Source organism: Benincasa hispida, chromosome 3, assembly GCF_027475165.1.
Source record: "Benincasa hispida cultivar pf3 chromosome 3, pf3_genome.v1.1, whole genome shotgun sequence".
Classification (NCBI taxonomy): Eukaryota; Viridiplantae; Streptophyta; class Magnoliopsida; order Cucurbitales; family Cucurbitaceae; genus Benincasa; species Benincasa hispida.
In genome coordinates, this window is record NC_143480.1 from 10,201,342 (window position 1) to 10,224,364 (window position 23,023).

The following is a 23,023-nucleotide window of genomic DNA, read 5'->3' on the forward strand; positions in this document are numbered from 1 at the left end:
TTTGCTATGCGATAGTGCCTTCTTCCCTCCCATTTGCTTATCGCCTACACGATCTGGTTTTCCTCCTTCCTCTACCAAATTCATCAAAGACCATCCCTTTGGGTTTTCACTCCGAGAATACCCGGGACTCTTTACTAGTGGTGTCATCCCCGTTGCGGTCTTGAGTTTGTGGTTGTTCGTGCTGCTGTTGTTGCGCTGCTGTTGGGCATTGGTAGATCGCTTGGAGGGTTCCGCTGCATTGAGTTTCGACGATTGAAGATTGTCTTCAACTGGTATGGAACTCTCTCTCTTGTTATTTTGTTGTTCATAGCATGTCGATAATTAGTACTTGTTTGCATAACTGTTCGTATGAATGTATAATGTTGTAATTCGGTCACTGTGAGATCGGAGCGATCTGAACGCGCTTATGGAACTCTTTGGTAAGAGATCCTTCACCTTGTATCTATAAGAAAATCATCAATGATAAAGTTGCTTTCTTAGTACTTTATGTAGACGATATCCTACTCATTGGAAATGATGTAGGGTACCTTACTGACCTTAAGGAATGGCTGGCAGCCCAATTCCAAATGAAAGATTTTGGAGAGGCACAATATCTACTTGGGATCCAAATTATTAGGGATCACAAGAATAAAACGCTGACTCTATCCCAAGCAACTTATATCGACAAAATATTGACTTGATATTCGATGCAGAACTCTAAGAAGTGTTTATTACCTTTCAGGCACGGGGTTCACTTATCTAAGGAACACTAGAAGAAATTCGGCCTTTAATGTCGGTTTTAAACCGACATTAAAGGTAGTATTATTAAAGGCCTTCAGTAACACCAATATTGCAACTTTCAATGTCGGTTGCAACCGACATTGAAAGTCTCAATATTGAAAGTCTTACAACCGACATTAAAAAGCCTGTTTTCTTTAATTCTTAACCGACATTGAAGGTCTCAACCGACATTAAATCCTGTTTTCTTTAATTCTCAACTGACATTGAAGCCCGAATCTATCAGTATTTTTTTTTAAATTTCGTTGCCGAAACAATTTTTTTGGTCAAATAAGTTAAAAACGACATTATATGTCTCGTGTTAGGTCAGGAAAGGTCCGTCATTATTTTATATTAAATAGTATAAAAAAATTGCATGGTGAGCCCATCAATATTTATCTTCCACATATGAATTTATCCACAAACAAGAATCAATATTTCCAATCCATTACATATACTCATCAATATTTGTTTTCCACCAATGAATTTATCCACAAATTCATTCTAAGCTACCATTTACTTTCTATTGAAACAAAAAAAAAACAAGAATTACATCCTTACACAAATCTGCAGCATCAACAAAACCTGCAGCATCAACAAAACTTGTAGTACAACAAAACCTGCAGCATCAATAGCAGCATCAACAAAACCTGCAACATCAACAGTAGGATTTGAAGTATTTTAAAAGTTTATAAATTTTAACAAAGTTATTCAATTTAGTCCATCATTTTTCGTCCAAAAACTTCATTTTTCTAAAATTGGTGAAGATGAGAAGATCTGCAAGTCTAAAAAAGTGTCTTCAATATAAAAATGTAAAAGATCAACAGGAGGTCTAAATAAAAAAAGTATTAAGGACACTATTTAGGTGAAGAAGCAAACACAATATCATTGTTCAAAGACAAAGTACAACTTCATAACCAAAATACCAACAGAACAAGGAAATATAAGAAGGCAACACAGAGTGCCAAACATAAGGAACAAACCATTTCCCCTTATTCCACACAACAAGACGTAAACTTTCTCGTAACTGGCTAAACAAAAAAAAAAACATATTAGAACAAATCATCACTGTCATGTATAGATTAAATTCCATTTTTCATCCAAGTAGAAGCAGACTCACTCTCTTCTTGATTGGTAAGTTTGCTAAGTTCTTTGGTACATTCAACAGACATCCTGGCTGACCATGCTTCGAAAACCTCTAGAATGATGTTGGGGTTTAATTAGTCCTCAGCTGCAGAGAATCAGAATTGACAAGAAAATCAATAAGTAATAATCAGTCCTTATGATTTTTATCATGTGTTCATGTGGGACTTTCAAATATTTCTCTCGTTTTTATAACTAGCATTTACATTCTATTGAGACAAAAAAACAAGAATTGCATCCTTATACAAATCGGCCAACAAAACTTGCCCATTGGATACGAATTACGTCAATCTCTCCTTGCGTATATGCATCTTTTGTATTGAACTACAAAAAGAAAAAGAAAAAAGATAAACCCAACATAAGTTTACGTCTATTTATTTAATTAAAGCTAGCACTATATAAAAAATAAATAATTTACGTACGAGGCTAGTAATGGGAGTAGTAGGATTATGCACTATTTCGTGTATATACTTTTGCACATAGTACCCGCATCCTACAGAATCTAATTGACGAGGGCACTGCATATAAAGTTGAAAACAATTGTTAAATTGTTATAAAGAAGTCGAATGAACATATAAAGTTGAAAAAAATTGTTAAGTTTACCTTTACAGGTTTCCATTTTGGAGAAGACCAATAGCATTAGAGATCGTGCTTGGCTTGCCATGTTTTCAATTCACTAAATAGTTTTAAAACATTAGTTAAACATAAATACTTCAATTAAGAGCTAAGAAAGTTTAATTACACTTACATATTTATAACTCCATGAAAATCCTCTTGAACCTTGCTTCGAAGAGAATCCAAAACATAAACACAATTTTCTTGTAGATTGATTACAATCAATATCCAATGATAACTATAATAAACAACAATTTTGAAATATTAGTACATGTATAATGGAAATTAGCCACAACATAAACACAATTTACTTACCCTGTGTTATATGGAATGAGGACTATTTGGTCTAAATTAGCCAATTCTAGTTGATTGGCTAAATTTCTGAATCGGATATCTTGAGACTTCACGTGTGGCGATATTCTTGCTTGATCAATTATAAAAAAAAACTTCTTCGTAATATCACGACCACATTCATCCCAAAGATACCTAAACAAAGTAAAAGTTATTATTTATCAACATGAAACAAAGTATACATGAGTGAATTTAGATGAGTAATACTTACGCAATGTATGTCAAAATACACATGTAGCCTATTTCAACCATATTACAATATTGGAGCAGATCATCACGGCCTAAATAAATAAATTTGTCTCTTCCAAATATATGCTCGTCCAAAGAGATACGAATCATGTCTACATCGTTCATGTTATGCATGGCATGTCCATTCAATAATTTGATAGTACCATTAGCATTAGCATATTTGGAGGACTGGCTGAAGCTCTTAATTGGTGAATGATCCTACCATAACCAAAGTTACAAAAATTCAAAGTAGGAAAAATAATAAATAACCAAACTCATAAACTGAAAAGGAAACATACTTTTTTCTCGTCACCCATAACTACAAGTTCACGAGGCCATTTTACGAAGTTGCCCATTGCTTGCTTTAAGAACTCTACCCTTCACAGGAATTGGTATAGGCAAATCTTCTCCAATGACAATGTCAATCAGAACTTTCACGATTAAGCATGACACATCATCATCAAATGTTGTGGCTACTGCAACAATATTATCTACAGTTCCTATAGCCAAGTGGTATGGTGTCCCCATAACAAATTTAAAAGAACTTATGTCATGCATGGTTAAGCACGTACAATATGATTAAAATTTAAAAGTCACAATAAATAAATTACCTCCAAATCTTCTTTAGACATCTTCTCAGTATCTTCTTCTTTAGACATCTTCTCAGTATCTTCTTTAGATGCACTTAGTGCAACACTTCCAACAGATGATTTGGACTGATGAGATTGTTTACTGTTAGTTCTTTCTCTTGACATTTTACCATGTCGAACAATTTTTTTACTAGGGCCTCCTTCAGTTTCTTGACTCATAGAGGACTTTGGTTTTACTAATTTGAAATATTGAGAATGGGAAACAAAATCACACATTCCTCTAACACGTACCCAATGCTTCGGTGAGAACATCTTCACCTTCATGAACTTCAGCCAATTTATTCTGTAAAACATATTACAATTTTCACACAATATCTATATCATCTTAAACTTATATATATGTCATCTTAAATTTTGCATAATATATACTTACAATCCGATTGGCACATTCTCGAGTAACTTCATCAAAGTATTCATTATTCTTTCCTTTTCTTGCTTCTTTCCATAAAGTCGCCCGATAAGAAGGGTCATTCGATAGGTTCTACATGAACATACATATTTAATTAGCATAAATATATTAGAATAAAATATTTAATTTAAGTCGAATAACTCACTAATTCTTGGGCAAGATTCACATAGCCCTTCCGAGAAATGTGGTGATTATATACACATTTCGCACGTCTTTCTTTTTTAACACGACTGATTTTCTGTACAACAAATCTAGTTGAAGTTACCTATCAAAACAATGATAATGTTGACATGTAATTTATTGTGAATGACTTACCTCCCATTTTTCACTCAATCGTTCGTTGACGAACGATGTCCAATGATCTTACTCTATAAGAGAATATTGTTGCGGTGGAAATTGCAAGATCGAAGATTCATTCTTAAATGGAAGTATGAACTTTTGAGTCAATATTGTCTTGAAAGTCCGAAACTTCCTAGATGCAGACATTAGTATATAATGTTTGGACTTAGAGTCCACATTGAACGACATCTGCACAATGAAAAAAAGTAGTTAAACAATAAACTAATAAACTACTATGCACATGAATTAAAAGTTTAGAACACATACCGCTACACAATCAAAAAGTTTGTCTTTTAAATGATTTAGAACTTTTTTCCAAGAATCATACGTTATAGGAATTTGTTGTCGAACACAAACTCCTATATAACTCTGCATCTTCTTTGTGCCAGATCCAACCGGTTGTCCATGTTCATTATAATCGATGGTCAACCGTTGCCCAGATGTCCTTATTTGTGCCAACTCAGACATTGTAGTTAGGTCACGTGGTATACTTATTCTACTATATTTTTGTGGGATCATATTTCTATCATCCTCACTTCTACTTGTTGAAGTTTCCATGTCAATCTGAAAAAGAAAAAAAATATTACTCACACAAAAAAACATATAATCTTAATATTTAAATACATATAACCATAGTAAATGACATACCATGTTTAATACATTATTTATCAACCCATCGACCCTCACAGTCATGTCTAATGTATGTGGATGTTGTATCATCAATCTCAGTAAATGTATCAACATTGGGCATTCTTTGCATACCTTCATAACCACACTCTTGTAGCATATCTCCTATTTCATCTTCATAAAAATTATCCTCAATTGTTCGTTGTGGAGATGTTAAAACAATTGACCAACCCAAATTTGTGGGGTCTTTTACATAGAACACTTTTTTTGCTTGAGAGGCTAAAATAAATGGGTCTGATTTATGTCCAATATGATTAAGGTCCACAATAGAAAACCCAAACTCGTCTGTTTTGACTCCAGTTCTATTCTCAACCCAATTACATTTGAATAAAATAAATGATAATTCATGATAGTCAAGCTCCATATTTCTTGTATTACACCATAAAAGGTCATATCTGACATGACGGCCTTTTATCTTTAGCACTAGAGACTTGCATTGTGGTAGCCGTTATACTAACTCCACTATTTTGAACCCTCCTAACATCATCGCGATTCTTTGTGTGATAATAGTAACCATTGACCACATAACCAGAATATTTTTCCACATTTGGACAAGGTCCATTAGCTATCCATCTCAAAGAAGGCGATATGGAATTTTTGGGTACTTCGAGAGCTTGTGCAACCTACGATATATTTCATAATATTTTAGTAATTAACATTTAATTATATATCAAATAGTAGGTCTCTAGAGATTACCCGTGTGGACAACCACCGACTGAATGTACGATTATGCTCTTCTTGAAGCCACTTTCTACTTTTATTTTTACCAGAATTGAGCTTAGACAAAATATCCATATGTTGCCTAATATAAATGAAAAAGTTAGTAGATTATTGAATAATCAAGTAACCTAAAACAAGAATAAGATGAAGATCTACATACTCAACGTAAGGAAGCACATCATTTACATTTTGAAGGACATAAAGATGAGCTTGATCCAACTCATCCTTACTCGATCTGATAAAAGAAGCAGCTGACAATGCTCTATCAATGTTTGAATTCGCTTTCTTTGTTGATGAGTTTAGCCCAATAGAATTAACACCAGATAAGAATTCAGAACAAAACTCTATAGTCTCTTCAACAATATAATTTTCTCCAACACATCCTTCTGGTCGATTTCTATTTCGTACATAAGTTTTCAACACTTTCATGTATCGTTCAAAAGGATACATCCACCTCAAATAAACAGGTCCACAAAAATCAACTTCTCTTATGAGATGCACTACAAGGTGTACCATTATTGTAAAGAATGATGGAGGAAAATATTTCTCTAAGAGGCATAGAGTGACAACAATACCCTCTTGCATACCCTTTAACTAAGATGAATCGATCGCCTTGCAACATATAGCATTAAAGAAGAAGTATAGGCGAGTAATTGCAAGTCTTACATGTTTGGGTAAAATATCACGAATGGCTACTGGTAATAATTGAACCCCGTGCCTGAAAGGTAATGTCGGTAATACTAGTAGGTAATAAGGTAATAAACCGACATTGCGGTTATTTTACAGGGTTATAAACCGACATTATTACGGGGTTGTAAAATACTAGTAGGTTTACCGACATTAATATTAGTATATTTTATCGACATTAATACTAGTAGGAATAATATCACGGGGTTTTAAACCGACATTATTCGAATAATATTCTAAGACACCTCAAGAAGGTGAGGATATGAGACATATTCCTTATGCCTCAGCTATGGGCAATTTAGTGTATGTTATGCTCTGCACTAGGCCAGATATTTTTTATGTAGTGGAAATAGTCAGTAGGTACCAGTCCACTCCAGAGTTAGACCACTGAATTGCGGTTAAGAACATCCTCAAGTATCTTAGGAGAATGAGAGACTATAAGTTGGTGTATGGAATTAAGGATTTGATCCTTACAGGATACACCAACTCTAATTTCCAAACTGACAAGGATTCTAGGAAATCCACGTCAGAATCAGTGTTTACCCTGAATGGGGGAGTTGTAGTATGGCGTAGCATCAAGTAATGATGCATTACAAATCCACTATGGAAGCTAAGTATATAGCTACTTGTGAAGCAGCAAATGAAGCAATTTGGCTCAAGAAGTTCCTAAACGATTTGGAAGTGGTTCCAAATATGGACTTACCCATCACCTTATACTGTGACAACAGTGGGGCAATAGCCAACTCTAAAAAACCTCGTAGTCACAAACGAGGAAAGCATATTAAAAGGAAGTATCATCTGATATGGGAGATTGTGCAACAAGGAGATGAAATCGTCACAAAGATTGTCTCAAAGCATAACATTGTTGATCCATTTGCAAAGGCTCTCTCGACTAAAGTGTTCGAGGGTCATCTAGAGAATCTAGGTCTATGAGACATTTACATTATATAATCTATGGCAAATGGGAGATGTGTAATGAGTATATGGATGCCCTAGTTTATAGTATTTATTTACCATAACCCGACTTTTTAGATTCTGGTATCATGAAAAACCCACTAACTAGAATTTTAGTTCAAGTGGGATGTTCGGTTTTATGCCTTAAAACTCGTAGATAGTAAATATTATTAATTGACTATCATCAATAAAGAGTTATAGATGTTAATTCAATAAATGTTATTGTGTTGTTTTCTATTTTGTCTTAATAACCCTAAATCTAATAAACTAACATCCAATGTTGCCTTATGAGTCTTGGATTGTATGTGGAGACATACAATGATCGATATTCAAGATACAGCCTAAAGGGTCTATAGTATAGGGATAAGGTTGGGTACCTTAACCTGGTGACACTTGGGATACAACCCACTTTGCATTTGATACAAACACAATTATCTAATGCATTCATGTAGGTGACACGCGAGTGAGGGTATCTATGCAATCAGTTTGCATAAGACCGGACCGCGAAATAGTAACCACTAGATGTAACACCGTTAACTAGTTAGGTTTCTATTTCAATTGGATGACCTAGGCAACTTATTCTTAATCCTGAGTATATTATGAACTTCTATTCATGAGGGTTTGTCCTTTGATTTGTATGGGTGAGAGTGGCCAGTTTACGGACTCAATATGCCTACATTTTGGGGACAAGAACAAGTGTGGAGTTGGGAATATAATAATACAATATGGAATTTGCTTCTTCTCGTCTTCAGGGTAAATAGATGAGTGTTTCCTTAAATGGTGTCTCCGGGACTTGAACAAAGGGTACCCTCTCATTGGCCCAGGAGGGGGTTTTCTTTATTGGTTGAACCATAAAAAGGTTGTTCATTAGAAGAGCACTGGTACTTAAGGAGTCAGAGGTAACCCAAGGGTAAAATAGTAATTTGACCCTGTTGGAGTTACGAACACTCGTGAAGGACGAACTTGTTGTTATTGATCTATATTCATGGACACAGAAATATATCTATAGTGAGAAGAGTGTAGTTGTGGGTCTTTAGTTGAATGTACCCACAGTTAACGAATATTGATTAACTTGATTAATGAGTTTAGCCAAGTAACCTCAAAGACATATGTGGTGCATGGCTGTCGTCAGCTCGTGTCGTAAGGTGTTGGGTTAAGTCCCGCAATGAATGCAACCCTCATGTTTAGTTGCCAACTGTTGAGGTTGGAATCCTAAGTAGACTGTCGGTGATAAGCCGGAGGAAGGTGAGGATGACGTCAAGTCATCATGCCCCTTATGCCCTGGGCGACACGTGCTACAATGGCCGAGACAAAGGGTCGTGATCTTGCAAGGATGAGCTAACTCCAAAAACCCGTCTTCAGTTCAAATTGTAGGCTACAACTCGCCTGCATGAAGCCAGAATCATTAGTAATCATCAGTCAGCCATACGGCGGTGAATTCGTTTCCAGGCCTTGTACACACCACCCGTCACACTATGGGATAAATTCACTCAAATTAATTACTAAACTTTATAAACTATAAACGTCAAACTTAAATTTAAAAAACATTAAAAAAAATCATTCAATTAGGAATTTTTATTGAAAACAAATAAAAACACTAAACTTTTTAACTAAAAAAAATATTCAAAAAATATAATATTATAAAAGAAAACAAACAAGGATACTAAATTTTAGGATAGTTTTAAAGAACTATAAACAAAAAATGTTGTGAAAACCAAAATTTAAAAAAAAAATTGTACTAACAAAATCTAATGCCTAAAACTCTAATACTAAATTTTCTTCAAAAGAACACTAAACCCTAAAAACTCTAACATTAACAAAATAATTAATACTCAAATAACTAATATTATATTAAAAAAATACTAATATGAACTCTTTTTTTTTACCAAAAGTTAACGTTAAAATTCTAATATTATTTAAAATACAAACAAAATATTAACATGGTAAATGTAGCATAATATAAATAAGAATATTAAACTATAGAGATAAAACTACTAACATTAATATATAATATTATTTAAAATACAAAAAAAATATTAACATGGTAAATGTAGCATAATATAAATAAGAATATAAACTATAGAGATAAAACTACTAACATTAATATATAAATATTCTTAAATTCAACGACTATTAAAAACATTTAACGTGGTAGATCTACTAACATCAATATATAACTAATACTAAAAAATACTAATATCAATATATAATGAATTAAAATGGTATATCTAGCATAATATAGATATCAACAAATATTAAAAACAAAAAAACTAGTAATAAATAAAAAAGTAAACTCACAAATTCAACAACGGTTCTACTTTTTTCCCTCAAAATGACAACTATTCCTCCTTTTTTCTTTCTTTTTTTTTTTTTTTGTTATTTGTTATCCGGTAACAAAAACTACGAACAAATAGAATAATAAGAGAATATGTATCTATAGCTTATTTTTTAATTATACATATATAAATAATAATTTAGTTGAGTGAAAGTATACCTCTTTTTGGTTCTTTGTTTCCCAAACAACAATAAGAACTATTAAAAAATAATAGTATAATGATAGGAACAAATTTTGTAATTATTTTTTAAAAAAAGAAATTTAGTAGAGTAAATGTACAAACTTCACAATTTGATGGACCAATGTGGAAAATAAAAGGATTTAGTAATTATTATGGGGAGAAGAAAAGGGAAAGACTTGTGGAGAGAGAATATTCTGTGAGTTAGAAGTAAAAATCGAAAGAGGGGAAGTGAATAATCTATGAGTGAGTGATCTCTGAGATTGAGAAGTTGAGAGGGAATTGTGAGATGTAGAATTTGGGAGTTGAGATATGTGAGATTCAGAAGTGAGATGGTTCTATAAGGAGAGAGGTTTAAAAGGGGATAGGTCAAGTATTCAAAACTCGGCCCACCATCATGTCACGGAAAATTGATCAAAGGTGTAGATTGATCGTCTAATGCAGAGATGGACAATGCAGCGGATTTGGCAAAGCATGTAGGTCGAGACTTCAAGTCTCGAAATGGAACAGCTGATGACTTGACAATTTGAGCATGTCAGGCTTCGACAGGCGGTGTAGGTCAAGATTAAGTCTCGAGATGAGAGCATGTCAAGACTTCAAGTCACGACCTGGACAGACAGATGGGTATGCCGAAAGTTGAACACTCGATATATATTAATCGAGTTTTCAACCCTCGACCTAGCTCTTTAATTTTTTTTTTTTTTTTTACTTTCGACTTTCTAAAAAGTTGTTGCACTACCATAAATCTCTAAATATTTTCAAAACCATGTATTTTACTAATTAATTTTTCAAATTACAATATTTAAATAAAACATCCTCCAAAATGGTGCTGAAATTATTTGAAAAATATTATATTTCCAAAACTAGAAAGAAATGTAGATGACATCATTTTATCTTATAATAAAGTGAAATCGCCGGCTAGTAGGCTCGGCTTGACTTATTGGTCAAATGGAAAGAGACACAGATGACGCTAGAAAAGGATAGCGTAAAAAGAACGCCATGAAGCCAATGAGAATCCATTGAAGAGCTGAACCTTTTTTCGAAAGAATTGGAGGCTGGAATTTAAATTACACGGGAGTGAGCAAAAAAAAAAAAAGGGACATATTCGAATATCTATAGATAATTAAAAAATATAGTTTCAATTTAATTCCTAAATTTAATTGAATATCTAAAAAGTCTCAATTTTTAAGAAACTTTAATAATATGAGACTTTCAATTTGCCAATTTGTCGTCAAATTTTAAAATTTTCTATAGGGTCTCTGAATATTTCATGTATGTCTAATAGATCATGATATATTCAACAATTTTTTAATTAACGGATCTATTAAATATAAGAAGTCTTGTGTATAATTCTACTCTCAGCTTTCAATCCTATATACCAAAAAAATTGAAAATTTTAAAAATATTGAATATGTCAATTGACCAACTAAATATAAAATTAAAAATTTAGAAATCTATTACACTTTATAAAGTTCAAAGGTAAGTTTATAGACTAAATTTTAATTTAACCATAAATTTAATGAATATAAAAGTTGTTTCTTTGAGTTCTTTTATTAAAATGGGTTAAAAAACAAAAGATAATGGACTACTATTTTGTCCATCTTGTTTTTTTATTGAATCTTTAGGAAATTGTAACCAAGATATTAAATGATCATTTTGGTTATAAATTATGAGAATTGTTCTTATTCAAATTTTAAACTTAAATGTTTAATTATGATCTTGCAAGTTATACTTGCAAGGAAGTTTAACCAAAGCTAATAGAATTTGATTATTAACATGTTACTAAAATATTAATGTGATGAATTTTGTACATATTATTGAATAATCAAAATAATAATTAACCTTTACAAGGGATGAATAAATAAACATCAAGAAACCAACACAGAAAAATCTAGTAAGAGTTATTAATATAGAAAATCCAAGAAAGGAAAACCTAGTGATGAGAATTATAATAATCATAATTTTCATTAACAATGACATTTAACATAATGCTACACAAGAAAGTGGCTAAGATAGATGGAACAAAGATTGAAGAATTACAAATTTTGATGAGTAAAATAACAAAAATATAAATAATGATTTATCACAATTAAAATATTGAAAAAAAAATAGTTTAATAAATGTGAATAGAGATACTTCAACTAGTATTCAAATGTATTAGCAACCAAAAAATCTATGGTTCAAATACTCACATTTACTGTACTAAAAAAAAATATGAGAATGACGTTATTTATCGATGTGAACACATTTGGTTAAGGTATTAACATGAACCAAGCAATCGAGTTCAAATTACACTCTTTTCTAATTCATCAACACATGACCATCTTTAATTTAAAAGAAAAAGTAACAAATGCACTACATAATAGGGAGAGTTTGGTCCTGCTTGGTGTGTTTTTCAAAAATATTTCTATAACCTAAAAGCTATCTCAAAGATACACACGATTTTACAGTTTTCAAAAGCTCGTTGCATTAAGCAATTTCAAAAAATGTAAACTTTCATTTTCTTCAAGGTTTCTCCCCAATGATGTGGCCTCAAATCTCGAGCTCAATACACCAAAACAAACACTTGGGGCCGGATTTAGATTCAAAAAATACAAATCCTGTAATGCATTATATATTATCTTCAAACGATTTCTTGTTTTGAGGTTTTTTTTTTCTCCCCATTTGTTCTCAATGCATTCTTTTGACGAAACTTAACCGTTTTCGATCAATAGTATCCAAGCGAATTAGAATGGAACCACCATTTTCTTCCTCGGTCCACTCGATCGACTCTTTCTCCAATAGCTTCATAACCTTTCCCATAAAAGGACAACAAAAGGATGAAGTAAATCACAAAACAAGTAAATTTCAGATAAAAGTTCATAATGTAACCAGACTCTAAAAGTATGTACTCACATGTAAGCTAAATCATGTACCAATACTATCATTGGACAAATACTCAAGCTTATGTATGTAAAAGTTCAAATGAGACGGAGTATGAGCACAACCCAGTGAACAGTGACTAATAACCTACATGGGTCAAGTTACAGTTCCCTCTTCTGAATTCAATAACATGGGTAGAAATTCAAATCTCTAAGAGTCTGTTGGACAGAGAATCAATATTTTAATTTATGTTTTTAAATTCACTGAATTTCACAAATGTGTTCAACTTTTTAAAAAAATATATAATATGTATTATGAAATGCATTATAAATTACATAATATTACAAAATAATAATTATAATTTCTCTAAATATAAATCATATTCATAAATAAATTAATTATAGTTTACTGTCAACTAAATATTAGTGGGTAACTACAACTAATTTTTATGTAGTATCAAATACATTTTAAACAATTGTTTAAATTATGATTCAATTTTTTAATATGCTATCAAATACATATCTGAAATTATGAAATACAACTTTGGTTTCATTAAATCCCTCGTTTTCAAAATTTCTACCAAACAGCCCTAAGTTTTTTATCAAAGGTATTTGTGTTAACTAGTTGAACTACAGTTTCCTACTAATCTATGTAATATGCAAAGCAGAGAGCAAAAAAGCCCGGCAGAGTCTAGCACCATTACACCTAATAACCTAATTGAATACAACTTTTTCTTTTCTTTTGTTTATTTTTCTTTATTATTGTTTTTTTTTTTTTTATACTTCCACCACCTGCAAGTTCCAACGTCAGTTTCATGCCTCATCCCCTCCTTGACCAAAAACTGAGAAGACAAAAAAAAACAACAAAAAAGGATGAACCACGCGATAATGTTTCCAGGTTAAGGTCTTACCAAACGTCTACAAGACCGCTTTGAGGTATCTTTATCATCTGCCTCCATGGTTACTTTAAGATGTTTGATTGCTGATCAGTAAACAAACGGAAGTTGTATCAATATATGATATGGACAACTAAAAAATGCATCGATGGACTGGAAGAAATAAATAAAAGGGAAAAGAAACAGAGGAACTCACAAGGGATTCCAGAGAGAGAAGAAATTTGAGACTTTAAAACGCTAACTGCCTCCCTGCCACCAAGGTCATTCAAATCAAGCAATATTTCATCCTCTTCAGTATCTGCATTTCTGCTTATTAACAAAACAGAAAACATGAGCCTGAAACTGAATTACAAACGTTTAAAACACTATAGATTGAAACAGCATACTTGTAGAGACCGTAACCACTAACCTGGGTTCAAAAATTAACTGGTTTGATTGTTCATCTGCTTCTTGAGCTTTTTTATGATAAAAGTGCCCCTACCTCGTGCACATCATAGGAACATGAGTTTGTATTCCCATCCACAAGGTTATGGTAACATTTCGTATATAAAATAATGGACTACTATTTCACTTCCTAAGTTGAAAAAAAATAGTACATTGTATTCGTCGAAGGAAACTATTGGATACTTGTAACTTCACTTCATTTGTGCAATGACCATTAAGCAACACAGGATCAGATGGTTAAAAACTCCATCAAAACACACCCCATTGTTTGAGATTTTTAAAACCAAGCATGCTTTAGTTTTAATGTTATAACTGCCAACATCATCTGTTGAATAGTGTCTCTAATCTCAATAACACGCTTGCTAAGATAAGATTACTCGGAGAAACGGGCTCTTCATAGAGAAGTTTAGTTGGAAAGAAATAAAATACTTCCTGGATGTAGAATGACGTTGGGAAGGTATCTCATCTGAGACCTCCTCATGACATGCTTTGCTTCTTCATCACGTTCCTCATCTTTTCTTTTGTAATATACAGTTTTTTATACCGTTACAAATGGGAAAGATTCCTATAATCCTTTGGTTTAGGGGGGAATTTGTAGGGATAACCCAAAATTTGGGACCAAAATTACAAATGCCCTGTTTTTTGAAAAAATGACAAATGACCTTTTGCTGACATCACATTCAAGTGAAATTACCAAAATAAACTCGTGCACACAGAAAAGCCATCTTGATCTCTCGCTCTCTCTTCCTTTCCTCACTCACAAATCACTCCCTCTCTCTCTAGCTCTCTCTCTTCTTTTCCTCACTCACAAATCACTCTCCTCTCTCACAGCTGGAGCAGAGTGTAGTTTTTCGGCAAAGTTAGATACACTGAAGAAGAAGAGGGGAAAAAAAAGGAAAAACACCAGAGAAGAAGAGGAAGAAGAAGAAAAGGGGAGAGAGGGAAAAAAAAGTCGCTTTCTAGAGAAGAAGAAGAGGAGGAAGAAGAAGAAGGGAAAAAAAGAAAAAGAGTAGCTCGCCAAGAAGAAGAGAAGAATTTGAAGGAAGGGCAAATTGACAATGTCACACATGCATGATGTCAGCAAAAGGTCAATTAACAATAGATTTTAAAAAGTGGGGCATTTGTCATTTTGGGTCTCCAAAATGGGTCAACAGTGCAATTTTCTCCCCGCTTAGGGGTGTTCGGAGGTAATTTCTTTCTGACCTTTCTTTTTGCAATGTCACCTCTTCTATGAAATAGCTTTTGTTTCTTTAATATATATATAAATATATATTAGACAAATAGAAATTTAAGATAATAAACACTATCCCATTACCTTCTTTTGTAATATACAAGCTTCTTATACAGCTACGAATGAGAAGAATTCTCTATAATCCTTTGTCCTTCGGGTTTTTTGTGGTAATTTCTTTTAAAAATTTCTTTTTGCCATCTCATCGGTTCAATGAAATAGTTCTGTTTTTCTAATACACAAAAACAAATTGAAACATAAGACAGTAGACACTACCCCATTACCTCATCTATGAGTTTGACTGCACGAACAGAATCCCCTTTAGCAAATGCATCTATGGCCTATGAAGTGTGAACAAATTAATTTTCTCATCTTAGAAGTGACTCAAATGACGCAGGAAAAATCAATTTATGGCAAACTACAACAAGTGTGGAAAAGTTAAAAAAAGGCACACGCACAAAGTCTACCTACCGCTGCATAATATTCCTTCATTGTCCGCCGGTACTCCCTAACAGCTTTACGAAGAAGCTGGTAGCTATTTTCTTCATCCTCGACCTCAACTGCAATTTGTAGTGTACTGGTGGATCATGAATATTGTAATGGCCAAAATTACTGATTAGAACATATAGAAATGAACTCAAACTAGGATCAATTACATTCCCAGCATACTCTTTTAACGGGTCTTACATAACAGGATTATTCAGTACTTCTTGAACTGTGCAGGAGCACTTACCCTAGAAAAATTCAATAATATATGCGCCACCAATCTACTTCATTTACCCATTTGTTATGCTAAATGATGCAATCCCATGGAGCTTTCTGATTTCTTTAAAATATTACACATGATTACTGATAAGATATGATATGTCAATCCTGAAAGCAATCAGTTACAAAAACTAAAATACTTGTAAATTTTAGTAATTTACTAATACTATCAATGATACCGTTAGAAACTTTAATCATTATAAGATATAGAATATTAAGAGTTCAGAAAGTAAGAAAATTGACATTGCTAATCTATTTTCATCAGAATTCACAGCCAATCTTCAAGCTTCTAAGACTCCATAAATAGATGTTAAAAAAAAATAATTCCGATGTTACCATCCAAATCAATTTGCTCCTTGTACTGCACAAGCTTTTCATGCTCCGCATCCATATCTTCGAACGGTTCGCTCACCAATTGTCCATATGCTTTAAACTGCTTCCTCCTTGGTACTGTTCTTCGTGGTGACTCCTCTTCTGGTTCCTCAGAAGCATCAAATAATGCAATCAAAATCTCCTTTTGAAGATCACTTCTGGTCTTCTCCAGGTTAGTCAACTCCAAGACTTTTTTGCTTGAGGCCATATTTCCATTCCTAGATGACCAAAAAATGAACATTAATTTCAGGAACAAATAATAAGTTAAATTTGTACATTAAAAAGTCTTGCCCAGAATCAAGTAAAATCCTGAACATAATATCTGTTCTAAAAGAATAGTAAAAAAAAAAAAGAAAAAAAAAAGAAAAAAAGAAAAGAAAAGAAAAGAAAGAAAGAAAGAAAAGAAGAAGGTTGTTGTTGTCTTTCTAGTTTTAACAATGACACCCAAGCTACCAGCTGCAATTGGAAAGATATTATCCTCCAGTCTAAGGAGTGAACAGATCAAGGAAAGATATTTACCCTCCAGTATAATGGTTGTCAGCCTTATTTCTCTGACACGAAATTAAATCTGATCTTGAACACGAAGCTGCAGTCTGGAAAAGGAAATCACTCGGGTAAGAAAGAAAACACATTCAAAAGTACAACAAAGCTTTACTTCCCCTGAAATTATGAAAAATAATCTAAAAGTTAGTCCTACCCATCAAAGCCTTTACATTTACAATAGGTCAAAGTGCAACTAACAGCCACTAACTTGTATTATTGAGAATTAGAAAAAAAAATGTACCAAATTAAAAAACAATACTGTGTGAAGTTGTGCACAATGTTCCCAAAGTGATGCATTACAAGACAAGTTTCTTGTCTGCTGGATTGGAGGTGAGGGGCACATAAAAAACACAGTCAGAGTGAAGTGAGGGTTTCTTTTTTCTTTTTTCGGGAGCTTCAACAATATGGGGAGGGAAAATTTGAACATTTGACCACTTGTTGAGAGTATTTGCCTTAAGAGTTAAGCTATTCTCAAGTTGGCAGAAAAATATTTATTATACATAAGTATACAAGCCGTGCATATACATAGATACACCCATACATATATAACACATGCATGCATGTCACTATTTAACATTAAAACATAAACTTGGGCATAAAGATCTTTTTTTCTTTTTGGATTAGGCATAAATAAGATCTTATTTCACATATTACTTTGCTACATATTTTCAAGAGAATAATAATTCTTAAAAGAAATAGTAAAGTAATAATAATAATTAAAGTTATAATCAGAAGTACTAAAAAATGTGAAAGGTCCGGTTTTCTTTGATAAGCAAACCAAAAGTTGATCAAAATGGTGACATGACCTAGGCAGTTTGCCTGAGTAAAGGTGCTTCCATAGACAACCGCATCTTGTCTCACCTATCACCACAAGCGATCCACCCATGCTCAACTTTGAAAACGCTGATTGTGGAAGGAAAGAGAACTTTGGAGACTTTAATACCACGTAAGAGTATTCAAAACAGAAGGAAACTGACACAACATAACTTATATCTCACAAAGTAAAAAGATAATTCTATATTCACACAATGATATAACTTATAAGTTATAATAGCCACTTTCACCATAACTCTAACCAGCAAAGAACCTACAAAAGTTTCATGAGTTTAACAGTATAACAACTATTCAAACTATTTGCTACATGAAAACAAGTACTGAAGTCATACTAACCATGTCAGTGGACTTATTACCCGAACCAAGTCTTTCCTTCGCTGGTGTTGTTGACCGATTAAGCAAATTCTCCATGCTCTGAAACCTCAAAAGGATATTCTTGAGAAGTCTTACTTGAAATGATAGCTAAGAAATAGACGAGCAAAACGTAATACAACATGTCTGCTCGTGCTGTTAGAGAGCAGATATTTTAAGGAAGATACAAGATGATTGAATCATCATGTCACTCGCAAAATATTTGTTTTTTTCTAATGAGAAACAGAAAAATTATATAACTTTCATAATGATTATAAATCATCACACGAAACTAAATTCAAGACTTCAGAATCAGTAGGCAAGTGTCTTCAAAACATGGATGTAAGTGGCAGCACCAGCAAGTGCTTTTCTACACAAGACATTATCTAAAATGTCATTTTAAATCGAACGACGAGTATATGCAAATTATGCACTTCAATGTTTCTAAAGTTAAGATCTCACACCCCATCATAGGTATTCACAGCCTTATCTGCCGTGCAAGGCCATTTGATACCTATGTTTTACTGGCAACCCCATCACGGCAACACCCTACCAGTCTCAGGTTAGCATGCGGCATTTCAAATCAGTTAATTAATTTGGCCAACTAAATTCTTGGATTAATTCTGGAATATTTCCCGGAAGTAATACAGTTGGGCAATAAATTTCAAGAAGTCGTGACATATCAAATTTGTGAGAGAGAGTTATAAAAAGTAAATTTTTTAAAAGAAAAAATAAATGCCGAAGCCCATAACAAGAGGAGCATCTGCAACATGGATATTAACTAAAGAAGAAATAGAGGTGGGAAATAAATTTCAAGAGGTCGTGAAATATCCAAGTCAGGGAGAGCAGGAGTTATCAGAAAACTACTGAAGGCCATAAAGGGAATACGAACTCCATTCAGGATTGCAATTCTCGAAAACCATCAGAGACTGGAAAAGCCATTAAAACTGGCATTTTGCATACCTTTTTCATATCATATCCACAACTGCCTGCAGTAATAAAACAAATCCTATTAACTGGTAATATATTAATCAATAGTAGTGAGCATTTCAATAAGAAGCCAGTATCCATACTTATACTAGTAAACAACAAACTATAAAATTCTACTGCAATATATTGCAATTTTTATATTAATCGATCTTTTTCTTTTTTTTTAACTCTCTTCTAAGGCTTATATATACTGAAATAATTTTCGTTTTCCAAATCAAGTTGCCTGCAGGCCACGACAACTTTCCTTTGTACATCTGGATGGGGCAAATACTAAAAGCATAGCATAGCATGCAGAATTAGCTTTTATATACATATTTCAAACAATCGGTAATATAAATAAATCTTGGATATCAAGCAGAAAGGTTACAGAGACTAACAGAATCCTAAAAAATGAAGAACATTTAAACAATTACTTTACTATGATATGATAGAACCATAATTCACTAAGGAATTTCTATTTGAAGAAATAAAATCCTAATTTCATTTCAATCACTTACGTAATGCTAGAATTGAGGAATACAATGAAATTCATGTCACAATAGGATAGAAAGTTTTCAGTAGGTCGGCCTCAGTGGAGTTATTACTCATGTAATTCAACATTAGTTGCAACCAATAATGTTGACTTGAAGCGTATGTTCCTCGGAAAGGCAGAAACTAGTTAAAGCGCTGAAATGACTACTACTAGAACAGAAATTCCAAGGCTGCTGTTGGTTCGTTGCTTTTATATTTAAGATGCTAACTAACGAAGTTCCTACGTCTTCACAATGCTTAAAATTGAGATGAAACAAGAAAACAAAAAAGTTCTCTAAAAGTACTGAAGTAAAGAGTTCTGAAATATTTAATTGAATCTCAACATGGCTTAGATTTCAAAAGGCCAAAAGATAATCTTACACTTGGATAAATATATGACATAACTATGATAATCATTGTAGAGTTCTGACCCACTAAATTCTTTCCAATTCTATCGGATGTCCCCGAAGGGACAGCTCTGACCCACTAAATTCTAACACGATTCTAAAGACGGCCATTGATTCTAACAGTCTTCATGCACAATTAAACTTTCATGGTCTTTGGGTACATAATGCGAGTAAGATCAAACCCATTCTGCAAGACAGTAAAAATTTTAGTCTACTTGATCCAAACTACAATTACGTCAACAGAATAAACTCCCAAAAATAACATAGAAGCAATCAGACTAGAGCAATCTCTCCAAGACAAACATAAGATATGTAGTTATTGTCCAATGAGTTGATACTTGGGAGGTAAGATTGAAGATAACTGGCAAAGATAGAGATAACAGCCTACCAATAACTTCTCGGATTACTTCCCTTTTCAGACTGAACCCATCCCCAAGCATTTTGAAGAGAAAATCTTCCATATCATGATGCAGGTGGAAGTCACTGGGTAAACTTGTACAATCTCCTTCACATGAAGATTCATGCAAAACCTTTACTCCCACCTTTACCGGTTTATATACCTTGGTAAACTTATTTGCCGATGGCTTAGAACAAGCAAATTCTTTACCGATAATGTTGGAAACTGTGCCTGTTGAAAAAGGCTGAACCTTTAACTTTGCAGTTTTCAGGTTCCCTTTGACCTGATATGACCTCTCAGACACCTTACCCTTAGCCAAATTATCTCCATTTCTAACCTCACCATTTGATGCAGAGCTAGAGGTGCTTCCCTGCATTTGAAATAGGATTTCACCTGCCAAGTCTGCCTTATGGCCTGCCTCAAAATAAGCAGAAGCTATTTCCTGAAGTGAAAATGCAGAGCCAAAAGCATCGATCAAAGACTTTAGCGCAACATCCTCCTCGGCACACTTTGATGCACTCACTCCATATGTTTCCTTCCCTGTCATTCTTTTCAAATCATAGAAAGTGGCAAACCAAATATCAAATACATTTCTACAGTGAGCAACTTACACTAAAAGTTAAAATTTCTACAGCGAGCAACTTGCACAAAAAGTTAAAACTGAAATGTGAAATTATTTCCATTATTTCCGGGGTTAACCATGAATCATGATGGAAACCAATAAAATCATAGAGATAACAGTAATATTAATAACTAACACATCCCAAATAAAGGATCAAAGTGGTTAGCGTTATGTACTTTGTAGATTCATACGTAAACCAGTAAATAACTGCCAGAAACCAAGAAAATAAGTTATAGCCGATAAAAGGGAAAAAAATCAAAAAACAATCGAATGATTGTACATGTAAAATCTTTTAGTTTTCTATGTGATGTGATTAAGTTGGCCTACAATACTCAAAACCAAGTGGGTGGAGAAAATGCTATGACTCTAAGAATGGGTGTCAATTGTATCGATCCAACAACATCTTTTCATTACAACAGTGCCTTGATTAATCCAATGTCCCACTGAAGCCTGTATTCTTAAAAGTCGGAGCATCTCATGAAAGAAATTACCAGTTCGTCAGCGTATATCCATGAAGTATCTTAGTGACAATACTTGATTTCGCTGTTTCATTCTCTATATACATTCACAAACACACATGAAAACCAAATAAAGATCCGAAAGATAGTGAAAGAAACAGAAAAGGAAAATACTGGGAACCAAATAGCACAACAGAAAGAATCAAAATGTCGAACAAGAAACGGACTCCCGATCAAAATGCAGAAGTTAACGAAGCTAGAACTGAAATCACAAACAAATATATACAAATTTCAACCTGGGAAGAACACAAGCTTCAAACAAAGCCGACATTCATCGGAATGAAAATGAAATAAACTCAAAAAAAAAAAAAAACAACAACAACAACAAACATCTCCAACGCCAAAAGAATCGTAAAAGGATCTTCGAAGAGTACTAACCTGGGTGTGCGTGTGCTCGGTAGGAGTGGGGTGAAATGACGTCACTGGCAGCGGCAATGAGAAAATAGTGGACGCGGGCGCTGCAACCCACTTGGATAAACAAAAGCAATGAAAATTATTGCGAACAGGCGGAGGATAATCGAAGTGCTTTTTGGCGCCTCGATGGGCTCGCTTCGAGGCGAAGTTTTAATTTGATTCTTCCCACGCGTAATTATTCCACGTCCACCAACAGAAGCTAAAGCTAAAACAAGTGTACTGTGTGAAGGGGAATTTCATTTTTTTTTTTCATTTGGGGCATGAAATTTAAATTAATTTTTTATATCGTGGTAATAGGTTTAGATACCATCAATAATTCGTATATTCTTGGAAAATAATCGAATTGGAAATTCTTAAAAATGGAAAAAATATGAAACTGCAAACTTTCCTATTTGAAATTTCTTTCTAAAATCGTCATGATCAAACCGTTTCTTGATTTTAAATTAGCGACTTCTTACTTAGCCAAAATCGATACACTAATTTTTTCTAGTTGAGTTAAATTTTTGTTTTTTAATGTTACAATGATCTAAACATCAATTCGTTTTTGGAATTAAAAATCAATCGATTCCTTTCATTGTTGAATAAAGGAAAAAAAAATATATTTTTTATTTAAGTGTGTATTTAAAATCGATTAATTCCTTTCATGATTGAACTTGAAAAAAAAAAATCTTTTATTTAAGTTTGTGTGAAGCACCAACTTATTTTGCATATTTTTTGTTTGCTTATTTGTTTTTTTTAAATGAAATAACTTAATTGAGAATAAATAATAAATTTATAGTACAATTCAAAATTACAAGACTGGCTTATTTAAATGGAAAA

At 33.1% G+C, this 23,023-nt stretch overlaps 1 protein-coding gene across 1 annotated transcript; it reads right to left on the reverse strand.

The window, feature by feature from the left end:
- Nucleotides 1-12,349: 12,349 nt before the first annotated feature.
- Nucleotides 12,350-22,638, reverse strand: SDE5 (silencing defective 5). Its single transcript, XM_039025866.2, has 12 exons — nt 22,169-22,638; nt 20,642-21,198; nt 19,310-19,335; nt 18,332-18,409; nt 17,138-17,211; nt 16,583-16,836; nt 15,953-16,041; nt 15,766-15,822; nt 14,219-14,286; nt 14,006-14,115; nt 13,825-13,895; nt 12,350-12,845 (listed from the first exon to the last, which is right to left on the reverse strand). Exons 2-12 carry the CDS (start codon nt 21,195-21,197, stop codon nt 12,723-12,725), a joined length of 1,506 nt encoding a protein of 501 aa, XP_038881794.2. The 5' UTR covers nt 21,198; nt 22,169-22,638; the 3' UTR covers nt 12,350-12,722.
- Between the last annotated feature and the right edge of the window lie 385 nt (nt 22,639-23,023).